Source organism: Macaca thibetana, chromosome X, assembly GCF_024542745.1.
Source record: "Macaca thibetana thibetana isolate TM-01 chromosome X, ASM2454274v1, whole genome shotgun sequence".
In the NCBI taxonomy this organism is placed as follows: domain Eukaryota; kingdom Metazoa; phylum Chordata; class Mammalia; order Primates; family Cercopithecidae; genus Macaca; species Macaca thibetana.
The window spans coordinates 145,422,028-145,438,688 of record NC_065598.1 but is presented as its reverse complement, the minus strand read 5'-3'; the positions used below and the strand labels follow the sequence as shown (position 1 = coordinate 145,438,688).

Below are 16,661 nucleotides of genomic sequence, written 5' to 3'. Positions count from 1 at the left end.
GAGAGCTGGGTTGTTACAAAGAGCCTGGCACCCTCTCCCTGCTCTCTTGCTTCCTCTTTCACCATGTGATCTCTACATACTGGCTCCCCTTTACCTTCTGCCATGAGTGGAAGCAGCCTGAGGTTCTCACCAGAAACTAAGCAGATGCCGGCACTATGCTTCTTGTACAGCCTGCAGAACTGTGAGCCAATTAAACCTCTTTTCTTTATAAGTTACCCAGCCTCAGGTTTTCCTTTATAGAGCACAAAATGCATACATTTAATGTAATTCCTACTCTTTGAGGTCAAAGACAGTGTCTTACAAGCTAATCATATTTTTATATTTCATGGCAGACTACATACATTTTGGCAAGCCTAATATATAACAACAACAAAAAATTAGCATTTTAACTCACCTGTCTTTCTCGAGCAGATTCACAGTTGAATAAGAAAGTACCAAATCGGCAACTATACAGATGATCCAAAATTATAATCAAAAATTGTTCATTGAATTCAAAAGCTGTAGGGAACTAAACAAAAGCAAGCAAACAAAGCATGAAAAACTGGGACTGAAACTTTATAAAAAGTAGAAAGATACACCTTAGAAGTAAACAAATGCTGCCACATTGTAGGGCTCTAGAAAGGACAGCAGAGGCTGTAATCTGCACACATACTACAGTTGTTCTTTTTTTTGGCAGTATATATAGGACTGAGCACTTTAAGTGTTAAATAAAGCAATAAAGAGGAAAAGGAGATAAACAGGCTGATTTTCTGGGCTCTCCTGCAGGTACAGTGTGGTTTAGTTATTCAAGGTATTATGAGATAGCAGACACAGCTATATAGAAGTGTCAGTGTAAAATATATATAAACGACAACTTGGTACTGTCAATTCATTGATCTTCCACTAGTAGAGATAACAGTTAAATATTTAATTTTTAAAACTTTTTAAGGGAAAATCCCAGATATATCAACAGTAGCAGGAATAAAAAGGTGAACACTCATGTACCTGGCTTCTGCAATTATTCACACATGACCAGTCGTGCTTCATCTCTATCTCTACCCTGTATTATTTTGGGGTCAAATCCCAACCATTATATTAAAATGTTTAATTTAAACATTAAGTCGAATGTATTTCCATCCCACATATTCCTTACCTGTTTTGACATTTGCCACACACAATCAATAAACTGGAGAAAAATAGGAGAACGGTCAGCATCGGTGTGGTTTTTATCACCATGACCTATTCGCTGAAATAAATTGATGAAGATAATTTGTTTTAATTAATGGGTACAAAACTGAGAAAGCATATAACACAAAATGTGACAATACAGTTCAGCAATCTGCCTTCTAAATGCCAAGTTTCTCAGAGAGGAAATAATATATACTTCCATGGCAATATAGGCAATGTAAGGTTTCAAAATAATGGAAATTAAGTATATAAACGTCTGTAAAATACCAATAAAAATTGCCAAAGAATCATCATCCTAGGTGATTGTTACAATTATTTCATATGATTGGAATTTTGTATGAGTCCTAAACAGCTATAGATAGAATGGACATGATTATCCTACATAGTATGTTAGCAATACACTCAACCTAGTTCTTTCAGTTGCAAAGAGAACAATCCTAAAGTTTCGAGACTTAAAATCATGTCCAAAAGGTATGATTATTAGAATTAAATGTTCTTTCTCTCTTAAAAACAAGAAAAAACCAAAAAATCTCACAATATATTCATTTACTAAACAATGATTCTTTCTATGGCTGGGTGTGGTGGCTCACGCCTGTAATCCCAGCACTTTGGGAGGCTGAGGCGGGCGCATCACGAGGTCAAGAGTTTGAGACCAGCCTGGCTAACATGGTGAAACCCCATTTCTACTAAAAATACAAAAAATTAGCTGGGCATGGTGGTGCACGCCTGTAATCCCAGCTACTCGGGAGGCTGAGGCAGGAGAATCGCTTGAACTCAGGAGGTGGAGGTTGCAGTGAGCCGAGATCACGCCATTGCACTCCAGCTTGGGCAACAAGGGCGAAACTCTATCTCAAACAAACAAACAAAACAAAACAAAAACACAATGATTCTTTCTACTTGAAAATGTTATTCACACTATGAAACCTGGGTGAAGGCTAAAAGGATACATAGCAGTGTTTCTGAAAGGGTAGCCTACGGATCTCCTTCATGAGAATCACTGGGGAGCTGGGTCAAAATGTGTATTCAAAGGGCATCTGGAAATAAGACCTAGGAATATGAATTATAATAGGTTCTTTTGATGATTTCATTTAAAAAAATTCTTGGGGGGTTATTTTTTAAAACTTATTTTATTTTTATTTTCGAGAGAGAAATTTATATACATTGACTGTGTACAATATGTTTTGAAGTATATATACATTGTAGAATGACTGAATATACCAATTAGCATACACATTATTACCTCACAGTTACCATTTTTGTGGTAAGAAAACTTTACATCCATTCTTTTAACATTGTTAAAGAATATATTAACTATAGTCACCATGTTATACAATAGTGCTTTTGAACTTACTCATTTCTTGATGATTTAAAAAATGCATATCAGAAATAAAAGCCTCAACTAAAAGTCTATAAAATATATTTGACTCTAATAGCTATATTATTTGAGAAAGAATTGTCTATCTTCCTTCTCTTAGGAAATTTCAACGTAAACATTTCCATGAAGATTCTTTGTATTACTTTCAAGTGAAACTGCAAACAGTGCAGATGGATAAACATGTCACTTTTTAAAAAGACTTTCACTACCCAAGGCATCATGCATTTTCAAACTCGTAAAGTTTTTATTACACTCCTCAGATTTTCATTGTAATATTGAATATGTAACTTAACAACTAGTTTTAAAATCGCAAATGGTAGTGATCTATTTTTAGAAATTAGCTTTGCTTACTTACAGATGCAAATTTATGTCCAAAACTTATCCATTCTTTTTGCACCAATATTTCAAACCCTTCAATGCTCCGATAGAAGCTATCCAACATCAGCATGGCCAAGGATGTCAGCTGAGCAGTCCTGTCCCATCCGTCACTGCAATGCACAAGCACCGAACTCTTCCCTGAAGAAACTTTGTCTGCTACTTGAATGGCTCCTGTCAAAACGAGCTGACAAAGAAAAATATGTGAGTCAGTAGGGAGCTATAAGATACTGCTTAAATTTGATAGTTTTTAAACTTAGAAAAAGCCATGCTTTAAAATATTAATGTCCAGAACAAAGATTTATCAAAATGAAACACTAAGAGCTGCAGGATCTGTTGATTATCCTCTACAGACACTGCATTTGAATGTGCGTAGGTATTAAAAAACAAACCCAAACAAACCAAAAGCCAAACTGCATCCCAAACTTATTTTCATGGATGCGACTGTGATAGTGTGCTAGGGCTGTCATAAAGTACCACAAACTATGAGGCTTAAACAACAAAAATACATTGTCTCACAGTTCTGGAGGCTAGAAGTTTGAGACCAAGGTGCTGGCAGTGCCACGCTAATCACTAGAGATCTTTTCCAGGTCACTCTTCTAGCTTCTGGTTGTTCCTTGGCTTGTGGCAGCAAAACTTCAATCTTCACATGGCAGTCTCACTGTGTGTGTGTGTCTGTGTCCAAATTTCTTTTTATAAGGACACTAGTCATAACAAAGTAAGGGCCCACACTACTCCAGTACAGTTTCATTTCAACTAAACATGTCTGCAAAGACCTTATTTTCAAATAGGGTCACACTCTGAGGTACGGGGGGTCAGGACTTCAACATATAAATTTTTGAGGGACAAAAATTCAACCCATAACAGTGATCAGATTAAAAAAAAAAATCACTGACCCAACAGGTTGCGTCTAGACTGTAAAAGACTGATACAGTGAAATCCACCTTTTGACCTTTAAATTGGCAATATATCAACTCTTGTTTGGCTCATAAACAGTAGGGTACTTAAAGCATTCTAATAAAAATTTGAGACTTAGAAGTATCAATAAATTTATGTATACAATGGGTTATTGCTATGATGTCATTTTTTGATGATTCATGCATTTACAGAAATATACTTTATAAACTATGGAATATACCCATCCTGAGTGTGAGTGCAATAAGATTTAGCAAATTTATACAGTTGTGCAGTTATCACCATAATGTAGTTAGTTGTAGAACACCCACATTACCCAAAAAGTTTACCCGTGCCATCTAAGGTCAATCCTTCTCCCACCTTGAGCCCCAGGCAACCATTGATTTGCTTCCTGTCCCTATAGTTTGCCTTTACTAGAAATTTTACATAAATAGAATAATGCAATAGGTGGCCTTTTGTGACTGGCTTCTTTCACTTAGCATCATGTTTTCAAGGTTGATCTGTGTTGTAGCATGAATCAGTACTTCCTTCCTTCTCATGGTCACATACCCTTCCATTGTATGTAGATAGACCACATGTTATTTATCCATTCATCAACTGACAGACATTTGGTTGTTTCTAGCATTTGGTTACTATGAATAGTGCTGGCGTGAACTTTTGCATACACATTTTTTGAAGGGACACAGTGTTTTTATTTCTCTTGGGTAAAATATCTTGGAGTGAAATGGTTGGATCATATGGTGAATGCATGTTTAATTCTTAAAAGAAACTGCCAAACTATTTTCAAAAGTGGTTGTACCATTTCACATTCCCACAATGTATGAGAGTTCCTTCTTTTCACATGTGTATCAACAATTTGTATATATTATGTTATTTTGGGTTGGTTTTTAAAAGACTTCTTCCATGGAGCTTCCAAAATTCTAGCAGCCATGCAACAGACATCTGTTACAGTCATTTCACCCAATTCAAGGAAATGGAAATGGAAATGGAAATTCGTTTATTTTAACTAATTCATGGAAAAGGCAGACCAAGTGAAAGATCCTATGTATGAGGGTTGAAAAATTACCTACTGGATACAATACTCACTATTCGGGTGATAGGTAAACTAGAAGCCCAAACCTCACTATGCAATATATCCATGTGACAAACCTGTACATTTACCCCTTGAATCTACAAAAATAAAGAAATGTAACTTCATTAGTTTTACATATACAATGTAACTAAAGATAAGTGGATAAAGTAGTGCCAAGAAGGAAAGGTTAAGGGACCTAAGGATGCCCGGCACATCAATTAGCTGTACAAAATCCATTACTCCTAAAATGACTAGAGCTGTTTATTTCTTCAAGCATTTTAAGTATTCTCCTTGAAATTCTGTTTACAATTTTCATTTGAAGTACTTCTGAAGAAACGGCTGTTGAGAAGCAACGGTAATATACTAGATCACTTGAGTCCAATTTAATGAAGTTGGGGTTCTAATGCATTTTTACAGAGGGCAACTCTCACTCGAGATACTTCCCTCACTTATAATAAAAAAAAAAAAAAAAGGATTCAATCTCAGCCAATTATTTTGAAAAATTAGTTGTGTTCCAATTAAGTATTAATTCCCACAATCACTTCTGACAGAAACAGCTATAATTATCTAATAAAACTAAACCAGAGTTTTAAAAACACATGACCAAAAACTTAAATAATCTGATGGACTCGTGACTGATGAAAGAAATGACAGCCATCAAGCAGTATACATCACAGTAGTTAAGAGCACTGGCTCTATGGCTGAAGACCTGGGCCTGAAACCTCATTCCACTTTTGGTATCTCGTGCTTTGGGCCAATTGAGTAACCATGGTTTCTTTCTCTCTACTGTGAAGAAATGAGCAATATCCCTACTAGCTTGTCTTGGGCTAAACGATGCTCCCCATAAAGTGCTGACATTGAGCACAGGCTCAATGACGGCTAGCTGCCATCCAAGAAGGCCAAAATAACATGATACTTTAAAAGAAGAAGGACTATACGGAAAGAGTACTGTATTGAAAAGGACAAAGAGAACATACAAGCTCCAGACACTACAGAGTCCTCCTTCCACCCTGCTGGGGCTGTCAGTGAACGGGAATGATGATTTGAGAGGCATGCTAAGGATGGTGATTTTCTCATTGCAAAAGGCTTGCCCTGGTTTCATACACTGAGTGGTGACACCATTTCACCAGATTACAGGTTAGTGATGGCCACTCCACCTGTCAGCAGACCCAGGGCTATAAAATAGTATAGGAGGCTGAATAATGGTCACCAAAGATGTCCAGGTCCTAATCCCTGGAACCTGTGTATACTATCTCACATGGTAATAGGGACTTTGTGGATGTGATCAAGTTAGTGATTTTGAGATGACAGATAATTCCAGATTATCCAGGCGGGCCCTAAATTACATCACACAAATCCTGATATGAGAGAGGCAGAGGGAGATTTCATACAGACAGAAGAGGAGAAGGCAATGTGACCACAGAGGCAGAGGATGGAATGATGTGCCCACAAGAAGCTGGAAGAGGCAGGGAATGGATTTTCCCCTTGTTCCATCCAGTATTCTAGGTCCAACTCAAGGCTATCCGCAACTCTGCTCCACTGTTTGAATTGCTATGGTGTGACTGATGCCTGAGAAGCCCTGGGTCAGATATCATTACGGGTTTCCACCTGGACTCCAGTCTCCTGGTGCCTCCTTTGGCTTCTGTACAGAACAATGACAGTTTCTTTCATTTCTTTCATATCCCCTTTGCTATAGACAACACTATAAAACCTTAGAGAGGCCTCTTAAAACATTTCCCACATTTCTTAAGTGCTAACTGCCATACTTCATCTTTTGCAGATGGCCTTACCTCCTAACTTCCTCAGACATCTGAGCCATTGAACAAGACCTACTTTCACCCAGTCTCTCTTCCTTCTATCTAGCTCAGAGTAGCAGCTGAGCCACCTTGCCAATAACTCCTGTATGTGTGCTCTCTTTTTTAAAAAAATCTTTTCCTCTTATTTACAAAAGTAATATATATTCCCTGGGAAAAAAATGGAGAAAACATAGGCCTATTACTCAGAAAGAATAATTATTCACATATTGGTGGATACTTTTCTAAACTCTGTATGTGTGTGTGTTTAAAACTTCTCTTGTACATTTAGGTGGTTTCCAATGCTTATCCACTTTTTGTTTTTTAAAGAGATGGGGACTTCTTCTGTCACCCAGGCTGGAATGCAGTGGTACAATCATATTAATAGGTCACTGCAGCCTGAAAATTCCTGGGCTCAAACAATCTTCCTGCCTCTGCCTCCTGAGTAGTTGGGACTACAGTTGTGCACCACCACAACTATTTTTTGTTTGTTTGTTTGTTTGTCTGAGTTTTGTAAGAAGCAGGGTCATACTATGTTGCCCAGGCTGGTCTCAAACTCCTGGGCTCAAGCAATCCTCCCGCTTTGACCTCCCAAAGCACTGGGACTACAGGCATGAGCCACCATGCTGGCTCTGTTTTTCCACTATCATGAGCATATTTTCAGACCTGTGTGATTATTTCCCTTAAAAAAAAAAAAATCCTGAAGTAAATCTTTTCTCTTCGTCTACATAACAGGCTAAAGCTTCCCATGACTTGAAAAGCCCTTCTCATAGTCATATGATCCTCAACACTTCCCCCTTCCTTAACTCCCTCTCTTTTTAAAAGAACAGTCGATATTCATTACCTCTATTTTCTCACTCACGCCCACCACATCACTAGACAACCCCAAGGTCATAAAGGACCTCGTTAATAAACCTCCTTCAAGTACCACTGACCCTTTCTTCTTAAGACCCTTTGTTTACCTTCCAATATCCTCCTTTGATGTCCATTTCTCTCATATGCCTCCTTCACTGAGCTCCACTTCTTACCTCCTGCCCTGAATACAAACAGGCCCAAAGCTCCACTCAAAGTCCTTTGATCTTTTCCCCACACATCCTCTCAGAAACTACATTAAAGGGCTTTGCTTGCATTTGTTGCCCAATAGCTGACTGCCCAACCGACATCTCAGTGTTAAGTCTCTATTTTGGGTTCTACTTTGCAGAAAGCCTGCCTGTTAGACACCACCAGGTGGATGACCCACCACTACCCCAAATGCATGGTGTTTCTCTTGACCAAGGTCCCAATCAAATCTTATTTTTATTTTGCCTGACTTTCATTTTTTTATGAATTTGTCATCCTCACCAATGAATTGTGAAAAAAAAAAACAAAAAAACAAAACAACTAATTGTGACAACTAAATATGTGATACCTCGATGGGAGGGATCCTTGAACAGAAAAAGGACATTAGGTGAAAGCTGAGAAAATCCAAATAAAGTATGAACTGCATTAATAATGAGTTAATAATGTATAAATATTGGTTCATTAGTTGTGACAAATGTACCGTACAATGTGACATGCCATAGTTGTGAGCATTGTAAGATGTCAATAAAGAGAAAAACTGGGTTGGGTACATGCGAACTTTCTATAGTACTTTTACAATTTTTCTGTAAATTGAAAACTATTGTAAAATAAACAGTTTTATTTTGTTTTTTATGTTAGACCTTGTGAATGGGAAAATGGTATAAGACTTTAAGGAGGTTCACATATGATTGAAGAGATGATAGGTATGTGTAAAAAGAGACAAAATGTATAGCAAAGTCAGTGGAAGGAACATTCCCTTTGAGATTCGGTGGGATTTGATCTGGTCCTTGAAGAAAGTGGAAGGATGGGGAAATCCATTCTAGAGAAAGAGGACGACCTAGACAAAGGCCTAGAAACAGGTGTTAAGTGAGATGGAAATAGGAAGAGTAAGGATTTCCGTAGTTGCAGGTTAATCTACAAACCTGCAGAAGCCAGAGGAACAGGGCCGTGACTGTCAGGTTAGGCTGTTGGGAGCCCCCAGAGGTTTTGGAATAGCAGGATATTTTAGCAAAATGTTCTCTGTCAGCTGCTTATAGAATAGATAGGAGAGGGAAGGAAGAGAAAACAGAACCATTTTAAGAGTGCAAAGACAGGGGTAGTAATGGCCTAGTGTGAATAATGCCAGTGTGAGGGTGAGGGGACTATGAGAGTGACAGAAATGTTTCCAAGGAAGGGCCTGTGGTACTTTATGATTAGCTAGGTGCAGGAGCTAAAGAAATGTAGGATGATACCAAGAGGGTGAGCCTGGCTAGCTGAGAAAAGCATGCCACCATTTGCAGATGAAGGGTAAGTTGGAAAACAAAATTTGACTAGAGAATGTATCTTAATAATTCACCTATACATTAAAGCTGACTTTTTGTTTGTTTACAGAACTAAAGGGTTTCTAAAAGTGTTAGTTCCCTCAGATCGCTTCAAGTACTTTTTAAAAAGTGGAGGATTATTGATGCCTTTATCAGGATTGAAAATAATAAAACACAAAATCAATTCTTTAAAATAAGTCATTTGAGATTAGTTTCAAAAAAAAAAGAAAATAAAAAAATACTGACCACCTCTATCTAGGTCCAAAGACATTATATCCAGTAATGGGTAGATAATAAATTGGCTATTCGTAAACAAACCTGCATGAAAGACTGAATGACTTAATACTGAAAGATGGGAAGAGATGTCTTTGCACACTCTAAATATATTCCGCAGTGATGATGTGAAATCTTTCATTTAGGTAAGCAAATTATAAAGCAACATAAAACTGTCAAATGTGGTCCTATACTACAAAGTTTCTCTCTCAATGTCCATTTTTTTAAAGGAATTAAAAAATATCTCCATTCCACCAAACAATTACATTCTTGTTTATATATGCAAATATTTTAACAAAATATACTTGCCTTGATATGTTCTAACCAATGAGTAGACTCCAAACTGGACAACCAATGAGATTCTTCTACATTAGGATAAACAATGTCCTTCACTTTTTTTAAAGATTCCCGCATAACATGAATATTATGAATGTCTAAGAAGAAAAGTTCGGCGTTATGATATGCATCATCACTTTCATATCCTCCTCCTGTTGCCTAAGAAACAACATGAAATACAAACAATCAGTTGAGTTTTCTATTTCATTAGAAACTTACACAAATATTTCTAAAGTTATTTGTCCTCCAAATAACCCCAAATCCTCCAATTTAAATGAATAATTGATGTGACTTGACTTCCTAGCCAACAATAAGTCTCAAAAACATTAGTCATACTTTAAGCTGAAAAAAAGACAGAAGGCTGGCAATTTCCTGGGGAATCTGTATTCCTAAGGAAAAAAATCATCCTCAAAATGCTCTATAATTAATAGCTCTTCTTCCGGATCTGGAAAGGCAAAAGTAGGTTGTGAAAGGTCCTCGTCCTCCATTAGTTTTGTATCTCTAATAGTACTCTTCAGGGGGAAGGGGGGAGGCAGCCAGACTGAGGCAGCAGCAGGCACCTCTGGCTCTGTAACAGCACTCACGTAGGACATGATGCATTAGAGGAAAACAACAGGCCTTGGAGTCAGACCCAGGCTGATAGCTCAGCTTCAGCTTCTCCTTGTCATGTGATCTGGGACAAGGCACTTAACATTTCTGAGCCTCAACATCCTCTCCTGTAAAATAGAGGATAATATTACCTAGGTCTCATACTATTAAAGGAACCACACTCTATTATAATAGCTAATGCCAGCCACTATTTAATGAACTCCTGTGACATCCCAGGTACTGTGACTCTTGCTTTACACAATTTTATCTCTTCAGCAGTGCTGCAAGATAGGTATTACTATCCCCATTTTGCCAATCAGAAAACAGAAACCCAGAGATGCTAGTTAACTATCCCCTAAGTCACATAGGTAGTAAGTGGCATTTAAATCTATGTCTGGCTTCAAAGCTCACACTTTTTCTACTAAACGATGACTGTTTCTCTGCTATGCAAACACCAACGACAGAGCGCTGCACATAGTGAGCTCTGAAAGAATAAAAGATTTCAAGAGGAGACAAGATGGCTATCGCCTACTGCAGCACCTACAAGTATTAACTTGCCAGAGCAGGCTTTGGTTCATCTTCACAGCATGTGAAGAGTGCCCATTTTCCACACTGACAAAGAGATGCTATGGTTTCATTTAGGAATCTGGCTGCATTCTGCTTAAATGTTTTGAAATGGCATAGAACACGTGGCCTTTGGCCCTTTAAGAAAAAGTTCAACAGTTTTGAGACTTGCAAAGAAAGCAATATTATACTAACTCCAGAGTGCCTGTAGGAACAGAACAGGGAAACATCTGCCTGGGGCTGTAGAGGAAAGGAGAAGTCACCAGACAAATGTGCCATAGCTACAATATGCCTATTTTCTGTTTATTAATAACAATGGTAGGAATATAAGCTTGTAGCCATGGGTAGAAGGGCCAAAGAAACTTAGGTTTAGTTTTTTGTTTGTTTTTTTTCCCTGGAGTTAGTCACAGAGAAAGGTTTCCTGCAGAAGTAAGGCTACCATCCATTTAGGTTTCAAACCTGGAGACCTATGTTAAAAGCCAGAAATCTTGGTCTCCAAAGACTCTAGGCAAGAAAATACACCTAGGCAGAAATATTTCTTTAGAGTTTGCTCTAAATAGTATCACTAGTAAGAAGACAGTAAACATTCACAGTGTTGTTTTAAAAAAGTTATTAGCTAATAAATAAGCGATTCATTATTTAAGTGGGCCACTTTCTCCTCTTCCTGCTTCTCTACACATGCAGTTTTTACATAGTTGTGGTGATTTTCAAAGAGATTCTTGAAACTGGAGTTCTCTTCATAAATAACCGAAAATAAGTGAAAAAATAAAAGGAAAAATATACTTTATTACTCATCGCTAATGTTTCTGGTAAAAACAGACATTAGCACAGTTCCACATTAATTCATCACGATGTACTGCCACAAAAATAGAAGCGGCTTGCTGCTAGATCTCACCGATCCTTGGATTTTGTTTAATTTAAAATGACGTGCTGTTGCTTGTTGCATCTGGGGATGTAAATTTCTAAATATCCGTAAGGGAGGAACAATTAGGCCAAGGAGAACAGAAGATCAGAAAGGGCAACAATCAATTAGTCAAGCACACACTGAGTTCCTGAAAGTTCAAATTCTACATCTCTGGTTACTTTTGAAGTATTCTTTCTGGTTTTCCTTTCTTCAACAAAAAAGAACAATGTAGATTACCTAGAACGATGATGTAAAGGTCTACGGGCCTGTTGCTATGGATATAGACGACTAGCAGAGAGACACAGCAGAGGGAGGGGGACACAAGTGAGCTTTTTAAAAGAATGACAGAGATCTGTAAAGCTTAGGCTTTTTCCCTGATATTTTCCTTCCCTTGACTCCTAAGAGGACTAGAAATGGAGGCTTGTTTCCTGAGTGTTAAAAAGGCCTTCAGGAATTCTATTTCTAGAATGAGCTTTAGAGTTAATTAGTGTATCCATTTCATGCATTTTAATATTCTAAAATATTATTTGTAAATACTTCATTGTAATGCTATATCATATCTATTTCAGGCTAAATATGTACATGAAAATATTGCATTATATATATATGTATTCACTCTGAATTATATATGAAAGATAATAGTAACAGAGATATATAAAATTAAGGACAATCCAAGAAGACATTTAGATTTAGATTTCATTTCCTGAATGTTTCACTTACGATTCCTAATTTACTTGTCAATTTAGCTTACTGATTGCTTCACATATAATTTCAAAATCATCTCTGGACCAAAAAACAACCATAGTAACAAACAGCTGGTTCAAAAGCATGCATGGGGATGGGGAGGTGGCCCAGGATTAAACATGTAGGACAGAAGATCCGTGCGCAAATAATGAAGAGTTGAGCTGTGCATGCACGCAGTCTGACACATCCTAGTGCAGACAGACATCACAGATTCTATTGGGAAGCTGCTGCACCTATCTGAGCTGCTCAAGAACTTGTTTTGCTTTCTGGTTCTTATGTTCTGAATAATTGAAGATGCTAGACAAATAACCTCAGGATAAGCAATGTATTAAATATGATGAAATTTAAGCCTACAGCAGATGAGAAACAATAAATCTGAAAGCTGGAATAGGAGTGAGCAATTTAGGGCAGGCCCCTTGTGAGCATTTCAGAGTGACAGCAATGATGGGAGGAGAAGGAAAAGAAAAACAACAAAAAGGAGAAATAGAACGTAAAATGCACACCAATCTGGGGCCATTTAGCATAGGAGCAAACAGCCATACACCTTGCAGCAGCTTCTGAAGGCAGCACTGTGCAGTCACTGATGTTCATGATGACCCTAATCAGTTTTAAGTGCATTCAGCATATTCTGCTTACAGCAAAAAGTCAATTGAGACAGACTTCTTTGAAAATGGTCAACTTTGTGTATATGTTTGTGCTTGGAAAACTCACATACGTGGATTTACTCATTTCTTGAATTATCTTATGTAAATGAGAATATACATATGTGAATATATACGGGTATGGGGGAGGGAGTGTTTGGGTAGCATACAAATTTAGTATTTTAATAATTACAGCTTCCCATAGCTCCTTACAGATGCCTCAATAGTGTACACAATGAGTGATCATCCACAGCTGAAAGGGCTTTAAAGAGAATCTAACTTTTTCCTGCCAAGGTCCTGGCCAAAACCCAACTTCATAGTCTAGACATGCCTATTTACCTAAAGTTTATTTGCATTTGATTTTGATGTATTCAATTTTGTTTAAGTTTTGTGATTACAACTACTTTATATCTAAGAGAACTGGTTTTCTTAACTATTAATTTAAACCCATGTGTTTCTATACCATGGCAAAAACATTCACAGAAAACACTGCATTCCATATGTAAGCTAAGTGTCCAGCACATCACTAAGTCCACTCACCTTGTTGGCCACTGCATTTACGCTGGGTCTTGCATCATAGATGGTGAGTTTGGAAATCTGTTTATTAGTCTCCCTGATAACATCGAGATATTTCTCATCATCTTTATTTCGTTTCCCACTCATACCGACAAGAGGCTGACTGCAACGCACAATGACTGTCTTATTTTCTGGATGAATCCATGACAGCACCTATGGTTAGGTCAGAAAGTTTAAGCTATCAAGAAAGCCAATCTCCAAGCAAACAATTAAAACTGCAAACCATAAAGCACTGATAGTTATCAAGAAGTGAATCTGACAGTGCTAAAATAGAATACTTGTTCAATTGCAATCTCACTGTGTGCGTGTGCCCAGAGACATGCATTTAATAATATAACTCAGAAACAAGTAAAACTACCAGTCTTTTCTTAATTAGCACCACATCCAATAGAAATTAATTGCTTACCTAAAAATAGTTATATCACACTTAAAGGAAATTGAAAGCTTGATCCTATTTTAATTATGTAGCTTGCACTGGATTTGTTATCATATAGAAGCAGCTTTGGCAAAAAGTGAGAGGTAAAGGAAATCGTCTCTGGTACAATATGTTTCTCATAATACCAACTCATGTCTACAGATCATTTTCCCGACAGTCTCAATTCTAGAATCTAACACAGGAAGGAAGAAAACCCAAGGGGAGCAAAACGAATCTCAGGACAGCCCAAAGAGCGAAGGTCTGCTTGTCTCCACAGTGCAATGTGGACATCCACTGCCTAGGAGAGCTCATCAAATCCTGATTCAGAACCTGCCTTCTCTAATTTTATACACAAGTCTAGTACATTTGCTCCCTGGTTTCCAAGCTCATAGCATGTGAAAAGTAATACACATAAAAGGTAGCTAATAATGTAATATACCAAAAATGACAGAATTGTACACTTGAGATGGGAAATTGTTTGGTATGCGAAGTAGATCTCAATAAAGCTGTTAAAAATGGGGAGCTGGAGAACTGCAGCACAGTGGGTGACAATGTGGACTTTGGGGTCTGGTGCCATCTCTGCCACGGCTCTAACCTCAGGCATTTCACTCGCAGCTTCTCTGGCTTTCCTTTCCTCTTCCATAAAATGGGGAGAATAATATAATCTCATAGGGTTGCTGGGGGGCCTGAAGAAGAATGCCCAGAAAGTCTGCAATAAACACTGGCTCGTGTTAGCTTATAGAGGCAGGCCCAGCAGCCAGGAAAGTCAGTTAACAAAAACTACAAAATGCAGACACAAAGAACTAAAGAAGCATAACCATGTGGGCTTACTCAACATAACACCAAATTCCCTGATGTCTCTGAAGTTACCTACCTCACGATGGCAAATGACAAACATTGATGTTTATAAAAATGAGTGTTTATAATGACAACAGGTTATTGAGAAAAGATTACACGATAATATTTATTCATTCTCAGAACAAATATGGTCCTTGCACCATAACAGAGATCAATTAAAAACACCATTGTAGCCCCTGCCTAAGAGTCCAAAGGCTCAGAACTGGGAGCCTTGGAGAAGGTACTAGTAGGACCTAAACCTCCACCTTCCAATCTATAATGCACAGCACATATGAGATCTGCCTTCCCTTCCCTCTATGGCCCTGGTATCAAGAGAGACAAGAGACATGAGATCACTTTAAAGGAGTTATTTGCTACACATTTAAAAGATTTATTATTTGAGAAAGACCCTCATCAAGTTGTAAATTTCAGTCAGACCGTAGGCAATGGCTTCCCTCCCCCAACCCCTCTTCTCTTTGTGGTGCCATGTTAGGAAATGCTACTCCTCTGAGTTGTTTCACCTCTTAATTTCTTTGCAGGAGGGGGGATTCTTACTAGTTTTTGAAAAGGATGCTTATTACAGAGCTAAATAGGTACAAATAATGTTCATTTCACAGCGTCAACTACCATGAGTGCCTTTACAGTACATGGCACTGTATTATTCTTATTAAAATTAATATCTAGAAGCCATAATTAAGGAAGTACACAAATATCTAACCACTGAAAGATGTTTATTACAGCATTATTTATAATAGCAAAAGATTAAGCAGAAGCTGAATGTCTCACAATGGAAAACTGATTAAATAAATCTTGGTACACCTACACACCGGCATATGAGCGGATCATATTTAGCAACATGGGAAGCTGTTTACAAGATACTGCTAGATAGAAAAAGACACAAATTATAGAATAATTTCTATAGACTGAGACACAAATTATAGAATAATTTCACTTTTTTCAAATATATATATATATATTTAGAAGGAACATATATACATGTTTAGAAGGAAGTCTGAAAGGATATATACCAACAATGTTAACACTGGTTCTCACTAGGTGGCAGACTCCTTTTTGCTTATCAGTATTTTTTATAATGCTTAAAATGAACGTGCATTACTTGTACACTAAAGACTCATAAAATTAAGACAAATCTGTTTGAGAATAAGAGAATACATTAATGGAAACATTTAATGCACGTTGATTATTTCTCTACCCAGCGATATTTTATTATAGTTTGTATCTTATTTATACACGAAATAAGATCTCTTTCCCATCACTTCCTTTTGTATTTTTACATGAGCTTTTATGAAAAGAACCGACTATCAGATATTAATGATTTCACATTAAAGGCACATATGTTTTCTGGGTGTAAGCAAAGCTCTGAGACTTAGCCCACAGCCGGGTGGTTAAAAAGTATACTGGAAAGAACATACTACCATGCTTAATAGTACCTAATAGTAGATCTCTAAATATGTAGAGGTGATGGGGAACTTAGTCTTTCCTATAAAAGCTATTTTAGGAAAAATAAATATAAATTGGTGGCCACAATAAAGTAAGAAGGATCAATAACATGACTAAATAAAAAGTTAGGAAATTCTGTCTGCTCTACAGTGGACACTCATTCATTCAGAATAACGGGGACTACTGGATCAAGATGGTAACCAAGCATGGTGGAAAGGGCACAGTTGTTTAATTTTCTCTGTTTCAAATCCCATGGAATACACCT

General features: G+C 37.4%; 1 protein-coding gene across 4 annotated transcripts in view; it reads right to left on the bottom strand.

Annotated features, from left to right (window-relative positions):
• Positions 1 to 16,661, bottom strand: part of MTM1 (myotubularin 1) — a 106,637-nt gene that overhangs the window by 12,597 nt on the left and 77,379 nt on the right. For all 4 annotated transcript variants that reach the window (XM_050775334.1, XM_050775333.1, XM_050775336.1 and 1 more), the window contains exons 9-13: positions 13,648 to 13,836; positions 9,640 to 9,825; positions 2,898 to 3,104; positions 1,133 to 1,225; positions 395 to 508 (exon numbers count right to left, since the gene is read on the bottom strand). In XM_050775334.1, coding sequence (XP_050631291.1) covers positions 395 to 508; positions 1,133 to 1,225; positions 2,898 to 3,104; positions 9,640 to 9,825; positions 13,648 to 13,836 — 789 coding nt within the window. The remainder of the gene's footprint in view (positions 1 to 394; positions 509 to 1,132; positions 1,226 to 2,897; positions 3,105 to 9,639; positions 9,826 to 13,647; positions 13,837 to 16,661) is intronic.